This window comes from Bos mutus, chromosome 3, assembly GCF_027580195.1.
Source record: "Bos mutus isolate GX-2022 chromosome 3, NWIPB_WYAK_1.1, whole genome shotgun sequence".
Classification (NCBI taxonomy): Eukaryota; Metazoa; Chordata; class Mammalia; order Artiodactyla; family Bovidae; genus Bos; species Bos mutus.
In genome coordinates this window covers 56,351,775-56,370,837 of record NC_091619.1, presented here as the reverse complement: position 1 = coordinate 56,370,837, position 19,063 = coordinate 56,351,775, and the positions used below count along the sequence as shown (strand labels likewise).

Below are 19,063 nucleotides of genomic sequence, written 5' to 3'. Positions count from 1 at the left end.
TTACCCGGTCTCCTGCATCCGTGCGGAAGTGTAAGACAGCCTCCCGGAGAACTCCCTGCGTTCGTTTCCTCTCGGACTTCCAACCCAGGCAGTGGGCTGGAACTTAAGTGGGAACCTCCAAAAACAAACAAGTACGACGTACCAAAAAGCGGGGGGGGGGGGGGGGGTGGGGGTGGGGGGTGGGGGGGGGGTGTGATGCGGAATAGGAAGACCTCTGTCTGGGAATCTGCCAGACAATGGAGGGAGTAGGTTTCCCCCCCCCCCCCTTCTCATTCATAAATGCCACTGCGGGTATTAATTTGCAATATATTTAACTTGGCTAATAAACACCATGCCAAAGCTTTGGGACTTGATCAGAGCATGCCTCTACGAAGTCCTCAAACAGAGTCCTGGCTCCCAGACACTCCCCCTCCTCGTTCGCCTTTCTCAATAGATAACTTGATTCTCACCTTCGCTGTAAACAGGCAAACAGCTCGCTGCCTTCCCGGGTGAGGGCTTCCAAGGCTGCTGGGTCAACTCGGCATCACCAAACAAAACGACTTTTATCCCTCCCTCCAGGTCCTCCCACCCTCCCAGTCCAGGCAAAGTTCTGAACTCGCCCCCCTCAGCCCTTCCACCACCATCACCATCATCACGCCAAGAAGAGCCCTCCCCAATAGAAGTCGTTATTTAAAGTGGAAAAAAAGGAAGATTGTTTTCTTGACGGGTCCAGGACAAAAAAAAAAAAGTGCAACGGAGCCAGGGGAGGCGCTTGGCAGGAGCCCGCGCCAACCAGCATTCCTGAGATGTTTGAGAATTCTGGAACGCACAGACAGAGCCGACGTCACTGAAACACGCGGCGCCGCGACCGGCCGGTATAAAAGGCGGGCTCTGGGCGCTGGGGCAGACCGCGAGCGAGAGCGCCCCCGAGCAGCACCCGCGTCCTCCGCTACTCCTCGGCCAGGACCTCGGAAGAAGGACGCCCGCAAACCGCTCGCCGCCCCGGCCCTCGCCTCCCCGCCGCCCGGCCCACTACCCCAGCCGCACCGGCTCGTCCGCTGCGCTCTGGTGTGTTGGCGTCTTTGCCTCCGCGCTAGCCGGGACCACTCCTGCGCGCCACGATGAGCTCCCGCACCGCCAGGACGCTCGCCCTCGCCGTCACCCTTCTCCACTTGGCCAGGCTGGTGAGTTCTTAGGCCACCGCTTCCCCTTCCGTTCTCACAGCCCCTTCCCCTTTCCCCGGACGACCCGCGGTTGGAAAAGCTAGGCTCCAGAGTTCGGGGGTTGGGGGTGTTTCGGGATAGCTCTTTCTTTAATCCCGCCCTGAAGACCTGCCGGGGGCCTCCTGGCGTTCGCCGCTGCCCAGGACGGCCGGGCTGGACGGGATCAGAAACCCCCGTCTCCTGCCGCCCGGGTCAGACACCCTCGTCCCTTCCTGGGGCGCCTCTCCTGCGTACCCCGCGGAGCCTCACGCGTTTCCTCACCCCCTTCCAGGCTCTCTCCACCTGCCCCACCGCCTGCCACTGCCCCCTGGAGGCTCCCAAGTGCGCCCCGGGAGTCGGGCTGGTCCGGGACGCCTGCGGCTGCTGTAAGGTCTGCGCCAAGCAGCTCAACGAGGACTGCAGCAAAACGCAGCCCTGCGACCACACCAAGGGGCTGGAATGCAACTTCGGCGCCAACTCCACCGCTCTGAAGGGGATCTGCAGAGGTAAGAGGCTTGCGGTTTGGCCCCTTTTAAAAAAAAGAATAGTCCCCGAAGTCCAGAAGTTTAGTAATTTTGAGACCATGTATGGTGATGCTTTGTTGTTGGTAGCTTGGCAGAAAGGCACATGATTTCAGCAGTCTGGAATGCAATTCAGTGTGTCTGGGCCCAACGAAAAGCGCATACGGAAAAGTGATTCCTGACTAACTTATTGTTCTGGCCTGGAGTCTCCGGGGAATTGTAGGAAACTTTACCATAAATTGAATTAAGCAGCAGAAAATATGTATGAGTTTCAGGCCGTAGTTCGGAATCTTACCTTTATCCACCCCTTCCTTTCTTTTTCGGTGCTCTTTGCAGCTCAGTCGGAGGGCAGACCCTGTGAATATAACTCCAGAATCTACCAGAATGGGGAAAGTTTCCAGCCCAACTGTAAACATCAGTGCACATGTATCGACGGCGCCGTGGGCTGCATTCCTCTGTGCCCCCAAGAACTCTCTCTCCCCAACTTGGGCTGCCCCAACCTCCGGCTGGTCAAAGTTACCGGGCAGTGCTGTGAGGAGTGGGTCTGCGACGACGACAGTGCCAAGGACCCTATGGACGACGGGGAGGGCCTCCAGGGCAAGGAGCTGGCCTTCGATGACTCGGAGGTGGAGTTAACGAGAAACAATGAATTAATTGCAGTTGGAAAAAGCGGCTTCTTGAAGCGGCTCCCCGGTAAGTTAAGACTGCGACCTTGCACTGAACCCTATGCCTAGTCTGAAGCTTTAGAGAAATGAGAACTTGAATTTGTTTGTGTCCCTATGTCTCTGAGAACTCTTCCCTCTTGTTTGTCTGTCTAGTTTTTGGAATGGAACCTCGCATTCTTTACAACCCTTCTTCACACGGCCAGAAATGTATCGTCCAAACAACTTCATGGTCCCAGTGCTCAAAGACCTGTGGAACTGGTATCTCCACACGCGTTACCAATGACAACCCTGAATGCCGCCTGGTGAAAGAAACCCGGATCTGTGAAGTGCGGCCTTGTGGACAGCCGGTGTACAGCAGCCTGAAAGTAAGTGCCTGCGGTGCTGTGCTGTAGACTAGTCCCCTGGGTGTAGACTGGGTGAGAAGGGACCTTCTCTTCCAAGAAAGAGAAAACACTAACTTCCCTTCTCTTTTCTTACAGAAGGGCAAGAAATGCAGCAAGACCAAGAAGTCCCCCGAACCGGTTCACTTTACTTACGCTGGATGTTCGAGTGTGAAGAAATACCGGCCCAAGTACTGCGGTTCCTGCGTGGACGGCCGCTGCTGCACGCCTCAGCAGACCAGGACTGTGAAGATGCGGTTCCGCTGCGAAGACGGTGAAATGTTTTCCAAGAACGTCATGATGATACAGTCCTGCAGATGCAACTACAACTGCCCGCATGCCAACGAGGCTGCCTTCCCCTTCTACAGGCTGTTCAATGACATTCACAAGTTTAGGGACTAAATGCAACTCGGGTTTCCAGCATAAGGGTGGACAAAGTGGGGAGAGAGTGTCAGAATCACAGAGGCATGGGTGGGGGCGGCGGGGTCAAGGGACTTATGGTAGAAGGGAGGCATTGCTCATTCTTGAGTAGTAGTGAGGTATTTGGAAACTGCCAGGTGTGCTGGTGCACATGGACACTAATGCAGCTGCGATTGGAGAATACTTCGCTTCATAGTATTGGAGCACACGTTACCGCTTCATTTTGGAGCTTGTGGTGTTGACGTTCTGTTTTCTGTTTGTAAATTATTTGGTAAGCATATTTTTCTCTAGGCTTTTTTCCTTTCGGTTTTACAGTTGTAAAAGGTAATTAAGATTAGTTGGACAGTTGAAACCTTCATCCTTTGACAGAAGTAAATGGGAAGGGGGTCCGTCCCTTTCTGAAGGTGACACTCTGTGAGTGTCCATGAGAGGCAGCTATCTGCACTCTAAATTGCAAACAGAAATCAGGTGTTTTAAGACTGAATGTTTTTATTTATCAAAATGTAGCTTTTAGGGAGGGAGGGGAAATGTAATACTGGAATAATTTGTAAATGATTTTAATTTTATATTCAGTGAAAAGAATTTATTTATGGAATTAATCATTTAATAAAGAAATATTTACCTAATACCTGAGTGTATGGCATTCAGTATTTTTAGAGAATGTTCAAAGCCATTGGGGACAATCCAGCTTATGCATTCAATCACTGAAACAAGATTTACTGAGTGAGCCAGGAACTGTTCTAGTGCTTGGGACAGAGCAGGGAACTAACTTAAAAAATCTAACAATGATTGCTTTTGTAAATTCAGTAGAGAAAAACCTTGGCATTGAAAGTAATCTGTTTTAAAAACACATTGAACCCCAGCCCTTGTACAAAGCATAAGAAGGAATCTGAAGTTAAGTTTGTGATTTAAATAATAATGCTTTATTTTCATAAGAATTCAAAGCCTAAGGGTCTCCATCACCCAAGCTGTTTAATCACTAGGTAACTGTGCACATCCTTTAGAGAGGAGAGAAACTTTAATGAAAACAGTCCATAACTCAGGCTGCCCACGTCTAAATCCACGGGCAAGATTTAAATATGGTTGGATGATGTGTTATCAAGTCACCTGTTCATATTTTTCTAGTATCATTCCTCAAACCTGGGAGAATGACTCAAAAATTCACCCGTGGTCGGGATCAGAGAAAAAAATCTTACAATCTACAGAAGTCAGTTTGTTTTCATTAAATGAATTTGAACATTGACGTGTGTTAATCCTAATAAGCCGATGATTAGGTAAACATGCTGTTAAATGCAAAGGAATGCAAGGAATTTCAAGTACTTTTCCAATAGCGTGAGGACCATGCTACCCCACCCCCTTTCCTTTTTATAATATACAATATATTGAGGCAGGAGGGAGCAGTTAGATAGAACTGGCTATCCAGAGGGTCAGAGGCTAGATGCAGTGCATTCCTAAAAGGACCCGAATTGTAGGTCTAGGAGAGGTTGAGAAGGCTGCGTCAATGTTTGGGAAAATGCTGGTAGCTAGTTTTAGAAGAATCACATCTGAAGAAAGCACTGACAATAAATGTTTTATAGAGAGAAGTTTCCCTTTCATCTCAGCTTCTTGGCTCCTGTTCAAATCCATAGTGAAATATTTCGGTCTTCACTTAGTTAAGAGAGTACTTGAATCTTTAGGCAACAAGAGAAGGTGCTTTAAAAGAGGAGCCGCTTCTGGGATCTTGTGAGTTTTCAAAATAGTTTAATATTGATGCTCCATTAAGATGTACAGAAAAACACTGCCTGAGCACCTGTTTTAAAGCCTTACTGAAATTCATAACTTTTCAAGTAAATGTGATAGCAAAATCTGTGGACAAAGGCCTTCACTCTTTTGACTCTGACAATGTCTTGCCTTAAATATAAATTTTGCCTAGTGAGTGGTCAGGTTTTCTTGCCTGAGGCATTCAAATTTTAAGGTATTTGGAAATTTGAACACCACCTGGCTCAGTCTTGGATGCAGTTAAACTTGTCAGTGCAACAGAACACGTAAAACATAATAAAGTTGTGAGGATTTTTGGTGCAATATTGTTAAACAGACATCTGAACCTTTAGGCAAAATTTATGCATTCCCAGGCACCAATCCTGGTATTATCTTCCAATATTAGAGCCCAGCAAATTGCTTCTTACATGAAGATCAAGGAGCAATATTTTATAGACCCTTTATGTATGTAGAGAGGTAATATTTGTCCTGTGCTGTGCTTAGTTGCTCAGTCATGTCTGATTCTCTGCAACTCCATGGACTGTAGCCCTCCAGGCTCCGCTATCCATGGGGAGTCCCTAGGCAAGAATACTAGAGTGGGCTGCCATGCTCTCCTCCACTGGGTCTTCCCAACCCAGGGATGGAACCCAGGTCTCCCGCAGCCAGATTCTTTACCATCTGAGCAGCCAGGGAAGCCCAGTATTTGTCCATTGAAGTTCAAATGTGAAACATATCTAGCATGGGAAAATACTAGATCTTTGATCATTAAACTTATCATAAGAAATACACTAAATGATACACAAATGCTGATTCAATGAGTACTTAATTAATTTTAAAAAACACCAATAGACACAAAATATTTGATTTGGCAATAGAAAATGAGTGCGAGTGAAGACATTAAAAGTAATTGAGAATGAAATTATGCAATTTAGAACATATCAGTTTTATCTAGGTCTAAAATGGAACACTGCCTACTTCAAATATTGAGAAAACAAAATAAAAAACCATGCATTGCAAATGTGAAATAGAACATATTTGTACCCTCTACACATGGGCTTCCCTGGTAGCTCAGTTGGTAAAGAAACTGCCTGTAGTTCAGGAGACCCAGGTTCAATCCTTGGGTCAGGAAGATCCTCTGGAGAAGAAATGGCAACCCACTCTAGTATTCTGGCCTGGAGAATTCTATGGACAGAGGAGCCTGGCAAGCTATAGCCCATGGGGTCGAGTAAACCACCACCACACGTGGTAAAGATCTTATGTTGTAACCACTTTCCAATCTAAAAGATTCTGATGTTCTTGAGCTGTTTTCTTGTTTTGTTTTTGATAGAGATGTAAGCCTTGAGAGTTATAAAGTGATCCCAGAATCCTAGGAATTTAGTGAATCTTAAGAAATATTCTTTGAGACATTTTATATTTCTAAAAAAATGTCCCAAAGAATGGTGGCTCAGACAGTAAAGTGTCTGCCGGCAATGCGGGAGACCTGGGTTCAAGCCCTGGGTCGGGAAGATCCCCTGGAGAAGGAAATGGCAATCCACTCTAGTACTCTTGCCTAGAAAATTCCATGGATGGAGGAGCCTGATGGGCTACAGTCCATGGGGTCGCAAAGAGTTGGACACGACTGAGCGACTTCACTCAAGAAATATTCTTTGGGACATTTAGCAGGCAAAAGGAGGAGAAGGTGGCAGAGGATGAGATGGTTAGATAGCATCACCAACTCAATGGACATGAATTTGGGCAAACTCCAGGAGATGATGAAGGACAGGAAGCCTAGCATGCTGCAGTCAGTCCATGGGGTCACAGAGTCGGACATGACTTAGTGATTGAATGACAAAGTAGCACAGTAAGTAGTCTCATGGTGATGATTCTCACATAAGCACATGTGCTGTCCACTCCATAAAGAGATGCAACTGAATCAAAATTAGCAAAGTATATTTTAGTTATTTTACTAGTACAGTGACCAGATTTGATATGTTCACAACCTCTTCTCCTGCCTTCTGACACTATTTGAAAGTCACTTGAGCAATAATAGCAAGGGTCCAGTGGGACCACAGTACAGAATAAAGCTGTGTTTGGGGCAGAATGGCAGATGATATTGTAGAAAGAATCCCAGACTAGAAATTGGTAGACATGTCTTTTATACTAGCTCTGCCATTAATTTACTGGGTAAGCCTGGGTGAGTTTCTGGATTCTTCTCTCCTGTTTTAAAATGGAACTTCTCACATTTTTGTCACAAAAAAATTTTTTTTCATATATTCTCTTTAATACATTGACTGCCATACCTTTAAAGCTTTGCCTCATCAAGCAACTGAATGTATGAAGCAAAAACTGTTCACGTTTGTCTGTGGACAAAAGCACTCATCTCCATGAAGCCTTTGAAAATATAAGGCCCTCTTTAGTTTCTAAAGCCCTCCTGGTTATAGGATGTGGCTGTCCCTGGACCTTATAAGTTATAGGTCCTTATTTTTCCCTCTCTCTATATAGCCCCAATATCTGGACCTTTTAAAATTCCTGCCCTAAAAAGCTTATTCTTTGAGACAAAGCACATTGTGATGCATGACAGTGATGCATGTGTCCTAAGAATAGAACAGACTTACTTTTAACTTTATTGCTGGTGGGAAACACTTACCACATAATCTAATAAGGTGCAATTCAATTAAACAAGTACTCAAGCACATTTGTTAGTACTTTACAGTTCTCATGTATTCTGCTTGTTTATTTTGAATCCACCTCTTTCTTAGTCTAGTGCAAACATCTAAATCTAAGACACCATCACCTCTTGCCTGAATTACTGGAATGGCTCCTTCACTTGTGGCACGCAGTATTTTTCAAAGGTGGCTGCAACCATGTCTTCCAACCCACATGCCCTTCAGCAGCGTGACCCCATTGCTCTCCAAAATAGATGGGGTCTACTTCTCCACCCTCTTGGAGCTGGGTGGGCTCTTTGACTGCCTTGACCAATGAATATCTAAAAAGTCATGTGATATGGTGCTAGTTCCAAATGGTGCACTGGCTAGGTGCTCCTATTTCCTTTCTCTTCAAAAACGAGCTACCATAAAAGAATTATAAGTACACTGAGACTAGAAGATTGATAAGCCCATGCCACAGGGATAGGCTTGAGAGGATGAGATGCCTTGTGGAGAGAGAGGAAGATCAGGGAGTCCTTGGGTACCACATGTATATGAAGACACCATCTTGGAAATGGACCCTCCAGCTCCAACTGCCTCAAAAGCTGATGTCTAATAAATCAGAGATGAGCTGCCTGTTGAATCCTTCCCAGAATTCTTGACACATAAAATAATGAACAAACCAATATGATTATTTAAGGCCCTAAGTTTTGAGTGTTGTTTGTTACATGGCAATAGTTAACTGCAACATCACTGGTTTCCAATCTTGACCATTGGTGATCCATTTTCCTTAGACGAGCTGGAGTAATTCTTTAAAAGTGTAAATCAGAAACAGGTCCCATTGCTCTTGGAATAAGATTCAACTCCTTATTTGGCACATAGCTCCTGGTAACCTGCCTACTTCTTTCATTTACTCACTGTAAGTGGAGTTTATGGTGCTCCACTTGCCCCTTCCTTTCTGAAATAAGCCATGTAAGTTCCTCCTCAGGACCTTTGCACTAGCTGTGTTTCTCTGCCCCAAATGCCCTGCTCCCTGATCTGAACTTCTTCCTGTCATGCAGGTCTCAGCATCAAAGCTACATTTTCATTGACCTTCCCTCCCCACCTAGACCCAGTCTAAAGTAGTCTACAGCAAAGCTGACTGTTTTAAATATTAATTGTATCTATAAAATACCATCAGGGTAACATCTAGACTTTTGTTCAACTCAACAAACCAGCATTATAGTCTAGCCAAGTTAACATATAAAATTAACCATCACCGTACTTGTGTCGTAAAACCTTTTGAGAAGAAGAAACTAATGTCTTCTCTCTAAAATGGAATGCATTTTAGCAGTCAGAAAAAGCAAAATTGTTGCCAGATATGCCTATGATTCCTCTAGGCCGGACACTGTGCTTGGGTATGTATGGGGGAGGGGCGCCAGCATTGACTTTTCATTGACCAAAGGTATGGGGCACCTCAAGAAGATTTCTATCCAACTAAAATTAAAAAAAATAAAATGAAAAAAAAAGATTTCTAGAACACTAACCCCAAGTTCCATATCGAGCCAGCAGGATCCACCTCAACTGAAATGGATGTAGGAGTCTCATAAAAGCTCTGGAGAAAATTCTTCTCCAAACCCTCATAAATGTGGTAAAACACAGTCCCTTACTTGGACACACTACCAGAAAGAAAACAAGTGCTCCCTCCATTGGCTCGTCAGGCAAATCCATGGTAGCAACACCACCACATCATGAGTGGGTATTTAACTATTCCCATCAGATTTTAAATTCTTTAAAGAGTTTTGTCAAGGAATGAGTGCCAACTAAGAATAGATTGAAAGGAGTTTGAGAGCTTCCCAAACCTCCAGATCTTCATGAAGAAGAGAAAGCAAGTTTGTCCTGCCTTGCCTCATAGCAGAGGTCCTAAGCACATGTGTGCTAAGTCGCTTCAGTTGTGTCCGACTCTTCGTGACCCTATGGATTGTAGCCTGCCAGGTTCCTCTGTCTGTGGGATTCTTCAGGCAGGAGTATTGCAGTCGGTTGCCATGCTCTCCTCCAGGGGATCTTCCCAACCCAGGGACTGAACCCGTGTCTCCTGCAATTGGCAGGTGGGTTCTTTACCACTAGTGCCACTTGGGAAGCCCAGAGGTCCTAGGCTGGTGACTTAAATAGGATTGGACAATAAATATGTTTTGTTCAGCCTGCAGAGAGTTTATAAAAACTGGGATTTGCTGCCAATATTTGAAAATTGAGAATTTTTTCGTATTTCCATATTTCTGACTTCTTTTGAAAAATTCATAGATCTGGTAACAGTAGGCCACAGTTTCTACAAGTTAGTTTGCACAGGGTGGGAGCTGAGCTGCAGCCTCCCCTCTTAGAGTAGGTATGCTGCATTCACCAGAGATGGATGGAGAAGAGATATATATGTATTCCTGCGGTTGGTGGAACTGAAGGGCAGGCAGAGATGATCTTTAAAAATCCAGGATCTTTCTAAAAAAGGCACAATCAGAGCACCACTTTTACTATGAAAGTGCTTCAAAAAAAGATTTTAGGCGTGGAAACTCTGCATTATAAGCCCAGGATAAAATAGAGACCACTTCATTAATTTCAAATATGTGGGGCTGTAAATAAGCCCCCATTCCCTATCTTCCTCTACCATTCCAGACTGTGTATTTTTGTGGAGAAGTTGTACCAATTCCATTTACAATATCATGTCACATTTTTCAACTGACACCAGATAAGTTGATCAAAGATATACACTGCATCCTGAACCTCTGTTGAATTTAACCATCTATTTTTATAGTAACCAAAGAGCCTTCCCAGGAGAGTCATTCCAGGTAGTCAGGAGGTTTGTTCTAGAAATCTTTTTTAATGATTCAAAAATGTTTCCTTCAAGTACTGTCACATAAATATTACTCATTTTTCAGAGGTGTTCAATGAACTTCAGAGAAATTGAACTGAGTAGTTACAGTTAGTCAGTAGCAGAGCGGAAGGCGGACCCCAGGATTTATTCTCTGAGCTTATCCCTGACAGAGTCATTTGGGGTACAGGAAAGCACTTGGGTTACAGGGACATTTGCCTGGCTCTTGGTATCAGTGTGGCTCCTGGGACGACTTTCGCTAATGGATTTCCTATAGGCGAGTCAGCATCCTCAGCATCCCAGAGCAAGGATGATGCCCTTCTCCAGCAAATAGAGAATGATTCAACACTGTAAAAATGTGTATCTTCTGTGAAGGAGATTGGCTAACTTGAAAAAAAAAAAAAGTTGCTCATTCATGGAAAGAGTTTAAATTCTGGGCTCATGAGCAAAACTTTCGGAGCGGTCCCGCCCACGTTCCAAATTAGTTTACTCTTGGAAAGGAGCCCGTGTCTTTAATTGACTTCTTGCATTCAAAATGATACTTGGCCTTTTAAAGTGCTCTTTTTAATATTTGGCTTTTTTTCCCCCTTAACAAAAGAAGGCATACTCATACAAATTCAATATTATAAGAAATACAGAATGTCAAAAATGAAGGTCTCTAAGGAAACCCTCCCCTTCACACAGGTCCCCACATCCAGCCTCTTTTATGGGCATATTACATGGACTTATAGGTTTGGGATGTGCCTAACCTGTTATTCATTATTATTATTATTATGAACAAAAAGATTAGACTATACACAGAGCTTTACAGTTCTTATATCTTGAAAGTCATTTCATGTTGTTGCGTGTAGTTCTCCTTCAGCCACTGTAGTGGGTTCATAGACTTTCACTCTTTTATTGATGTGCCACAGTTTATTCAAGTACTTGGCGTGGGGACACCGTTAGATACGCACCTCACAGACACCCTTCATATCCTTGACTCCTTGCTAGCAGAGCCCCGGTTTTGTTCAGGTGTTTGGCCTTCCGTACGTTCAGGGAAGGAGTCCCCTGTCTCTCCCTAACCCCAAGGGTTGCATCAGGACTGGCTTCAGCCACCATAATGGTCTCATTTCCTTATCCATGATGGGCTATGATTTAATCCTGATCAATGATATTCCAGAAAATATATCCTGGAGGAGGGTGATGGGGGATCTTCTGAGAAAGGATTTCTCTGATAATAAAAAGAAACTAGAAGAGGAGAGCTTTTCTTCTTTGCTGGACATCACCTCTCTTGAGCTCAGGGAGAAGTGTCACTGACACACGGAAGACAGCAGAACAGAACGTAGGAGGCCCCTGGGTCTCTAAAGAGACCACTGAGCTGTCGAGTCACCTGACCTTCAGCCCCTCTGACATCCATACCTCTTGTTTAGTGTGATAAGAAATCTCCTATTGTTCAAGCTATTTTTTATTAAACCAACTGTTATAGCTAAAATCATCCTTGTTGTTGTTGTTTAGCCACTAAGTTGTAATTGACTCTTTTGTAACACCATGGACTGTAGCCCGCCAGGCTCCTCTGTCCATGGGATTTTCCAGGCAAGAATACTGGAGTGGATGCCATGCCCTCCTCCTTCCCAACCCAGGGATCGAAACCACATTTCCTGCATTGGAGGAAGATTCTTTACCACTGAGCCATCAGCGAAGCTCAAAATCATCCAACTGATGATTTTACACTTGGCCCTTTTTGAGGCCTATTGATTTTATAAATAACACAAAGATAACCATATCCAAAGGAGAAGAAAGTACTCCTAAAAATGAGTGAATGAACCAACAAACAAATATTTGACAGAAATATAATAAGTCCATTCATTTAACAAACATTTACTGAGTATGTAGTATTTGACAGGCCACATATCAAGACATGGGTAACAGATGAAATAGTGAGACATTGTCCCTGGCCACAAGGATGTTGTATCTAGCAGAGGTAGCAAGGTATACAAATAATTCTGGTGCATAGGAACAGCATTGGAGAACCTAGGACTGTGAGAGTACAAAGGGTAGTCAGAGGAAACCGCACAGAGGACAAAATATCTGAACTGGGTCTTGAAGCATGAACAGGAGTTTGCTACTTGGAATTACTTCCAAAACTGGTGGGGGGCAGGGGGGAGAAGTATTTGAAGCCTGGGAATTCTATCAAAGCCAGCAAAGTATTTTGCATCTTGGTTTTTACAATGGATAAGAAGAAAAGCAGCCTTCAGCAGGGACCTACAGAAGACCTGACCTGGTGATGGGGACAGGCCGGACCCTTCTAGGGGAATTACCTTTGGAAATTCCCCACCACCACAGTAAGAAGAGCTGCCATCCTGCAGAGGGTGAAGTAGCGAAGTAGCATTGGCACCACCAGATACAGGCTGAAAATCAATCTGCTTCTCCCACATGACAGCCTCAATATGACAGGTCGATCCCAGACAGGATCCAGTCTAGGCCTGACCCACTGGTAGGTCACCCGAGGAGGCCCTTGCAACTACTTGGACCCAGGTGCGAAGGCAAAAAGCCCAGAGAGAAGTGGCCTGGATGACTCGGTCGCTGCCACCCTCTTGTTTTTGTGCCACAGTCAGAATCTCACAGGAGGCCAGCCCATTAATGCCTTCCAGTTCCTCCTCAAGTGATGCTTCCTGCTAGCTGCACACAGCTTTCTCATCCAGGATCTTAAAGCCTACAGTGTGACATGTAAACAAAAGGCCACGGGCAACTCCATGCCGGCTTCTGAAACCTCATCTATTTTTCCAGAACTCTCATAATTGCACTCACAGTCAAAGTGAATGTCAAGAAAAGACGTAATGAAAGTCAAGTGTCTTCATGTTCTGTATGTGCAAGAACTATAAAGTCCCTCATAGACTTTCTGGGCTACATCAATGATAGCCAAGTTAGAGGGTTTGGACTGTGCTATTATACCTCTTGAGAAATCTGTATGCAGGTCAGGAAGCAACAGTTAGAACTGGAACGACAGACTGGATCCAAATAGGAAAAGGAGTACGTCAAGGCTGTATATTGTCACCCTGCTTATTTAACTTTTATGCAGAGTGCATCCTGTGAAATATTGGGCTGGAAGAAGCACAAGCTGGAATCAAGATTGCCAGGAGAAATATCAAAACCTCAGATATGCAGATGACACCACCCTTATGGCAGAAAATGAAGAGGAACTCAAAAGCCTCTTGATGAAAGTGAAAGTGGAGAGTGAAAAAGTTGGCTTAAAGCTCAATATTCAGAAAACGAAGATCATGGCATCCGGTCCCACCACTTCATGGGAAATAGATGGGGAAACAGTGTCAGACTTTATTTTTGGGGGCTCCACAATCTCTGCAGATGGTGACTGCAGCCATGAAATGAAAAGATGCTTACTCCTTGGAAGGAAAGTTATGACCAACCTAGATAGCATATTCAAAAGCAGAGACATCACTTTGCCAACAAAGGTCCGTCTGGTCAAGGCTATGGTTTTTCCTGTGGTCATGTATGGATGTGAGAGTTGGACTGTGAAGAAGGCTGAGCGCCGAAGAATTGATGCTTTTGAACTGTGGTGTTGGAGAAGACTCTTGAGAGTCCCTTGGACTGCAAGGAGATCCAACCAGTCCATTCTGAAGGAGATCAGCCCTGGGTGTTCTTTGGAAGGAATGATGCTAAAGCTGAAACTCCAGTACTTTGGCCACCTGATGCGAAGAGTTGACTCATTGGAAAAGACTCTGATGCTGGGAGGGATTGGGGGCAAGAGGAGAAGGGGATGACAGAGGATGAGATGGCTGGATGGCATCACCGACTTGATGCACATGAGTTTGAGTGAACTCCGGGAGTTGGTGATGGAAAGGGAAGCCTGGCGTGCTGTGATTCATGGGGTTGCAAAGAGTTGGACACGACTGAGCGACTGAACTGAACTGATTATGTTGATGTGCTTGGTCTAGACCGTTCCAGCTATCTGTACATGCTCTTAAGAATGTATTTAACCTACACCATCACTCTCACTATCATCTGCCTAGAAGCTGTACATTCTCTTGACCCTTTCAGAAGTTACAGACCAGATCTCTTGGCATGAGATGGGAACACAGCCATTTAAATAAATAGAACAGGGCAATGGTTCAGTACCCACAACAGGAGTCACTGTTTTTTTGGGTGAGGAATGGTGAAGCCAAAAAAAGATAGGGAAGAAATCCCCTGTAACATTAGACAGACTGTAAGAAATCATTCTGAATTTGAGCCAAGAAGTCAAGACTAGCAGTCACATTGAAATTTTTTTTGTAACAACAATTTGGCCTCCATAACAGAAGTTCATTCATTTGACATATATCTGTACATATATTTCTATCTGCACACATATGTATATATGTGCACGCATGCCACACACACAGTTGTTGTTTATTTTCTTGTTTGTTATTGGCCAGGCACAGGGCTGGCTCTTGGAAGGTCCAGCTGGCAGAGGACTTGCCATCTAGAAGTCAGAGATCAAACACCAATTTCCTCATTCCTTAAGGGCTGCCTCCCAGACCTGCTCCTGCTGCTTGGCTCCTTTGGTTTTCTCAGGACCCACATAGAAGGCAATCAATCAAGGCATGGCCACTACCATTTCTCACTCCCAGAATGGAGGAAGGGTAAGGCCACTCCAGCCTAGTGTCCCTGGATAACTGTGGACAAGGGATATTATTTTGAACTTGTTTCACACATTCTCTGCAACAGGAACCCATAAGGTATATTCACACAGGGGCCCAATTTTATCCTTCCAAAATCAAATCTCACTGGGAGTTCTGTGGCATTAAACTGTCACCAAGCACTTACATCTGCCCTGTTTCACCTAAGACGCTGACGACTGCAAGGTAACATCACCCTTTTACATACCGCTGAGAAAAACTCAGCCAATTAAACTGTCCACACCACCTGCAGTAAGATGCACTGTGATTTCAGCTCTCTTAAAGAGTGAAAACATACTTTTAAGAATCAGTGAAATCCAGGGCTTCTTTCCCACTAGACTGCGAGTTCCTAGAGAATAGGGATGCGCCTTACAATCTCCTCTGCTTTGCTGTGCCTAGCACAGTGTCACACACAGAAAGTCAGTAGCAAACACTTCTGAATGAATGGCTAGCTGATACAAATCCCATGTTCACCTGAGCAATCAAGCAGCCTACTCAGGCAGAGCCAGACGGTCTAGATTGAGCCTGGTTTTTCCTATCACACCTGCCTTTGGAAAGTGCCAGCTCAGAGAGCTTGGAGGGGTATCCTGAAACACACCTACTCCAGCACTTAGGGCAGCTCCAGGCCTGTTCACCTTAAGGCCCGGTCAACAAGCTTCTGGCCAGACACACTGCAACACCAGGCTCTCCAGGGACCTATTTATGTTTTGCCTGGAAACCGGTGTGTAATATCAAACTCTTGAAAATAAAATCGGAGGTAAAGTAGACTGTGGGAGTTGGCTATTTAGAGGAATTGCTGGCGAGTCCTCTTGTAAAGTCAATAACCACCCCAGATTTATCTATTTTATGACTTTGGATTTTTGTGTATCGAGTTCCCGACAAGCAAGGCACACCCTTATATTGAGTTTCCCCACAGCAGAGTCTTTGTGCTGGGTCAGTGGCCTAAAGTGTTTTTGCCATGACTGGCCTCTCTCCCTTGAGGATTCCTAGTCTGCTCAGGCCCCCATTGACCAATCCCCTCCCCCAGATGCCAGGGCTTCCCTGTTGTGGAGGGAACAGATGGAAATCACAGTTTCCTTTGTTCATTTACTTTAGAATTAAGTTCTCTCTGACCAGAGCTGCATTCCAACTTGAGCCAGATGGGCCACAGCGATAATGCAGGTATGTGCCCTGCGTCGAAAGAGCATCAGTGAGCATGCGCCACGCCAGCAGGTGGAGAAGGGAGCACTCCGCACGTTCCACCCGCTTGAACTGAGCATCTGAGATGCTCCAGGTTCTGTGCCCGCCTCCTCTGAGGAAGAAAGAGGCGAACAAGACCGTCTCTGGTAGAACTAGTTACAGTGAGCTTTGCTGGATGATTCCAGGCTGCCTCGGCCTGAAAGAGTTGTGGAAGGTTTCTTACACGGGGTAGAACCTGGAAGTTGGGTCTTGATAGAAAAGGAGAAACGAGAAAGGGAAACCAGGGCTATGAGAACAGCCTGTGAAAAGGCACAGGTGTGCAGGAGCCCGAGAAGCCCCGGGGAAAGATAGGTTCAGAGGGTTCTCTGCAGCCCCTTCCTTTATTCTCACCCAGAGCCGGTGAGGGAGGAGAAAATGGCCCTGGACCCGGCCCGTAATTGCAAGGTCCCCAGGGAACCCGAAACGACCTCCCAGATGTGCTGTTTCCCACGAACCTGCGACTCTGTAGTCCTCTCTCTCGTCCTGGTACCATGGGTGCGGCCAGACCCACGGACCGGAAATGGTGCCCCCACCCCTGGAAAGGTCTTCTCCCCTATAGTTTCACAGGCTGGAGGGGGAGGGGAGCAGGAGAGAGCCAGTTAGGTGCCCTGACAGTGGTGCTGGAACAGAGCTGAATTCCTAATCAGGAATGCCAGATGACTTCCTCTCCTTGTGTAGTCCTCTTCCCTCGTCCTTCCTGAACTGTCCACACTTGCGAAATCTGCACGCTCATATTTGCCTGACCTGCTCCTCTGAGTCCGCCTCCAGGGCATAATAAATAATTCCCGGAAAACGCAAGTTCTCACGACCACTCAAGAGTGGTGAGAGACATTCAGGCAGCGGCTATGGGTCTTTGAGCCTTGACTTCTCATTCCCTTAATCTCTGGGCTCTGCACCATCTGTGGACAGTCCTCTCACTCACTACTGGCAGGCAGATGTCGGCTGGTCTACTTCAGAATGCTAGCCAGTCGGGATGAGAATGACAGAACTTCGGGGGTGAATCCTAGGGCGGAACACTTAGGAGAGACTTAGAAGCTCCTGGCTCCACCTACTGTCAGAAGCCCCTCCCCACCTGCTCGGCAGGAGGCGACCCAGCCTGTTCTCCCTAATCTCTATGGTGCCCACTCCAAATCCTGCAGTTCATCCTCCAGACGTGTTAGACATTCTTCTGAATATTAATTTGAAACTCATTTCCCTGTAACTTTTAGTTCCTGTTTATGCTTCTCCTCCTGGCACTTTTCAGAATGAATTTAATCCTCTTCCATATGTAAGTGTTAAATAAGTCTGTGCTCCATCCTTCATCCCTACTTACACTGCCAGCCTGTCTTTTCCTTCCTGTTTCTCTTATCCACGGAGAAGAATTTATGGTGGCTACAACGATTCCTCACGTGATCTGATCTTCAGGCCTTCATTTCCTGATTACTTGCTTTCAGGTATACTTGAGTTTGTCAAGGTCACTGTAAAAAATGGGATACTGGTGGGTTAGATTTTGGGAGCCTGAGATTGGTGGTCCACTGGATCTTCCCTGAGTGCTAACTCCAGCAAGTCCATCTGCTTCCTTAAGGGACCTAAAGTTTTCTTCTATTTACATACCTACCTTCCCTACTAAACTATGAGCACTTATTCTCTTGTTTTCACAGCCCCCAGTGCTAGTACAGGCATAAATTTCAGAATCCAAGAGAAAATATGGTACAGGAGAATTGGGTCTTAAATTCCTTGTATCTCCAGACCCTGACACAAAGCCTGGTAACTAGCAGGCACTTAATAACTGTATGGTCTATCAACCAGTTCATTTGTTTCATGAAAACAGGCTGAGCTTGCATTTAGTTTCTTAGCAGTATGTCAGTGCTTATGGTTAAATGGAATCCTGTGGTCTAATTCTTGTGACATTCTGTAAGGATCATCTGCCAATTCTCCTTGTACTGTTGACCTTTCTTAATGTAAATTTAGGACTTGACATTTGTGTAAAAAAACCCTTCCAAAATTTGGCCACTTAAAACAACAATGACTTACCATTTGTCACAATTTTTTGGTTGACTGGGTTTAGCTGGGTGGTTACTCCTGTAATTCCTCATTCAATTAGGAGCCTGGCTGTGAACTGGGTGTCTGAGGTGACCTCTCAGCCCCCAGGGTTTCCCTTCTTGTGGCTTCTCATCATCTATAGTCTAGCCTGAGCTGCTTTACAGCCATGGAGCTGGCTTCTGAGAGGGAGTGTTCCAGGTAGACAAGCCCCACTGCGCAAGTACCTATTAAACTTCTGAGTATGGCACACTCACTGATGCCTCATTGGTCAGAACACGTCACATGATCACAGAGCCAAGATGGGAGGGAACTGCACAAGGTCATGGATAGCAAGAGGTGTGGTTCATTAGGGGCCATCAGTGTTATAGTTTACCATGTTTACCCTTATTAAACGTCACTGTCACACATTTGAGAAGGAGTATTTTTTTCTCAAAATCCAAATTTTGTGGATGATGAGGGAGGTGATGAGGAAAATGTATCATTTATTGTCTACTGTGTGCCAGGTTTTTCTTCACATATTTACAATTTATGAAAAAAATCTGAAGGACAGAATTACTCCCATTTTAGAGATGAGTGAGATTCAGAGAACCTCAATAAATTCCTCAAAGTCTCCCAGTTAGTTGAAAGGCAGGATTTCAACCTAGATCTCTAATTCAAAGAATGTTTTTGTTTGTTTGTTTGTTTTTTTGTTTGTTTTGTTTTTAATTACTGAACCACACTGCTCTCTCTTGGAATCTGTGCTTTTGACTCAAAGAAATATACAGTTGTTTTTCAATTCTAATAAGGAACTCAAGAAGTCAGACA

The 19,063-nt window shown here is 45.2% G+C and overlaps 1 protein-coding gene and 1 long non-coding RNA gene across 3 annotated transcripts in view; one reads left to right on the top strand and one right to left on the bottom strand.

Moving 5' to 3' along the window:
- The window catches only part of LOC138987235 (uncharacterized), a 123,554-nt gene extending 122,817 nt beyond the window's left edge, over window positions 1–737 (bottom strand). Inside the window, exons 1-2 of one of the 2 annotated variants that reach the window (XR_011463680.1) lie at window positions 450–737; window positions 5–115 (exon numbers count right to left, since the gene is read on the bottom strand). This is a non-coding gene — a long non-coding RNA (uncharacterized lncRNA). The remainder of the gene's footprint in view (window positions 1–4; window positions 116–449) is intronic. The other variant, XR_011463684.1, reaches the window with a different exon arrangement.
- A 163-nt stretch (window positions 738–900) lies between these two features.
- CCN1 (cellular communication network factor 1) lies at window positions 901–3,795 on the top strand. The gene is made up of 5 exons (XM_005888438.2): window positions 901–1,163; window positions 1,474–1,687; window positions 2,039–2,395; window positions 2,521–2,732; window positions 2,847–3,795. Exons 1-5 carry the CDS (start codon window positions 1,101–1,103, stop codon window positions 3,147–3,149), a joined length of 1,149 nt encoding a protein of 382 aa, XP_005888500.1. The 5' UTR covers window positions 901–1,100; the 3' UTR covers window positions 3,150–3,795.
- Window positions 3,796–19,063: the final 15,268 nt, after the last annotated feature.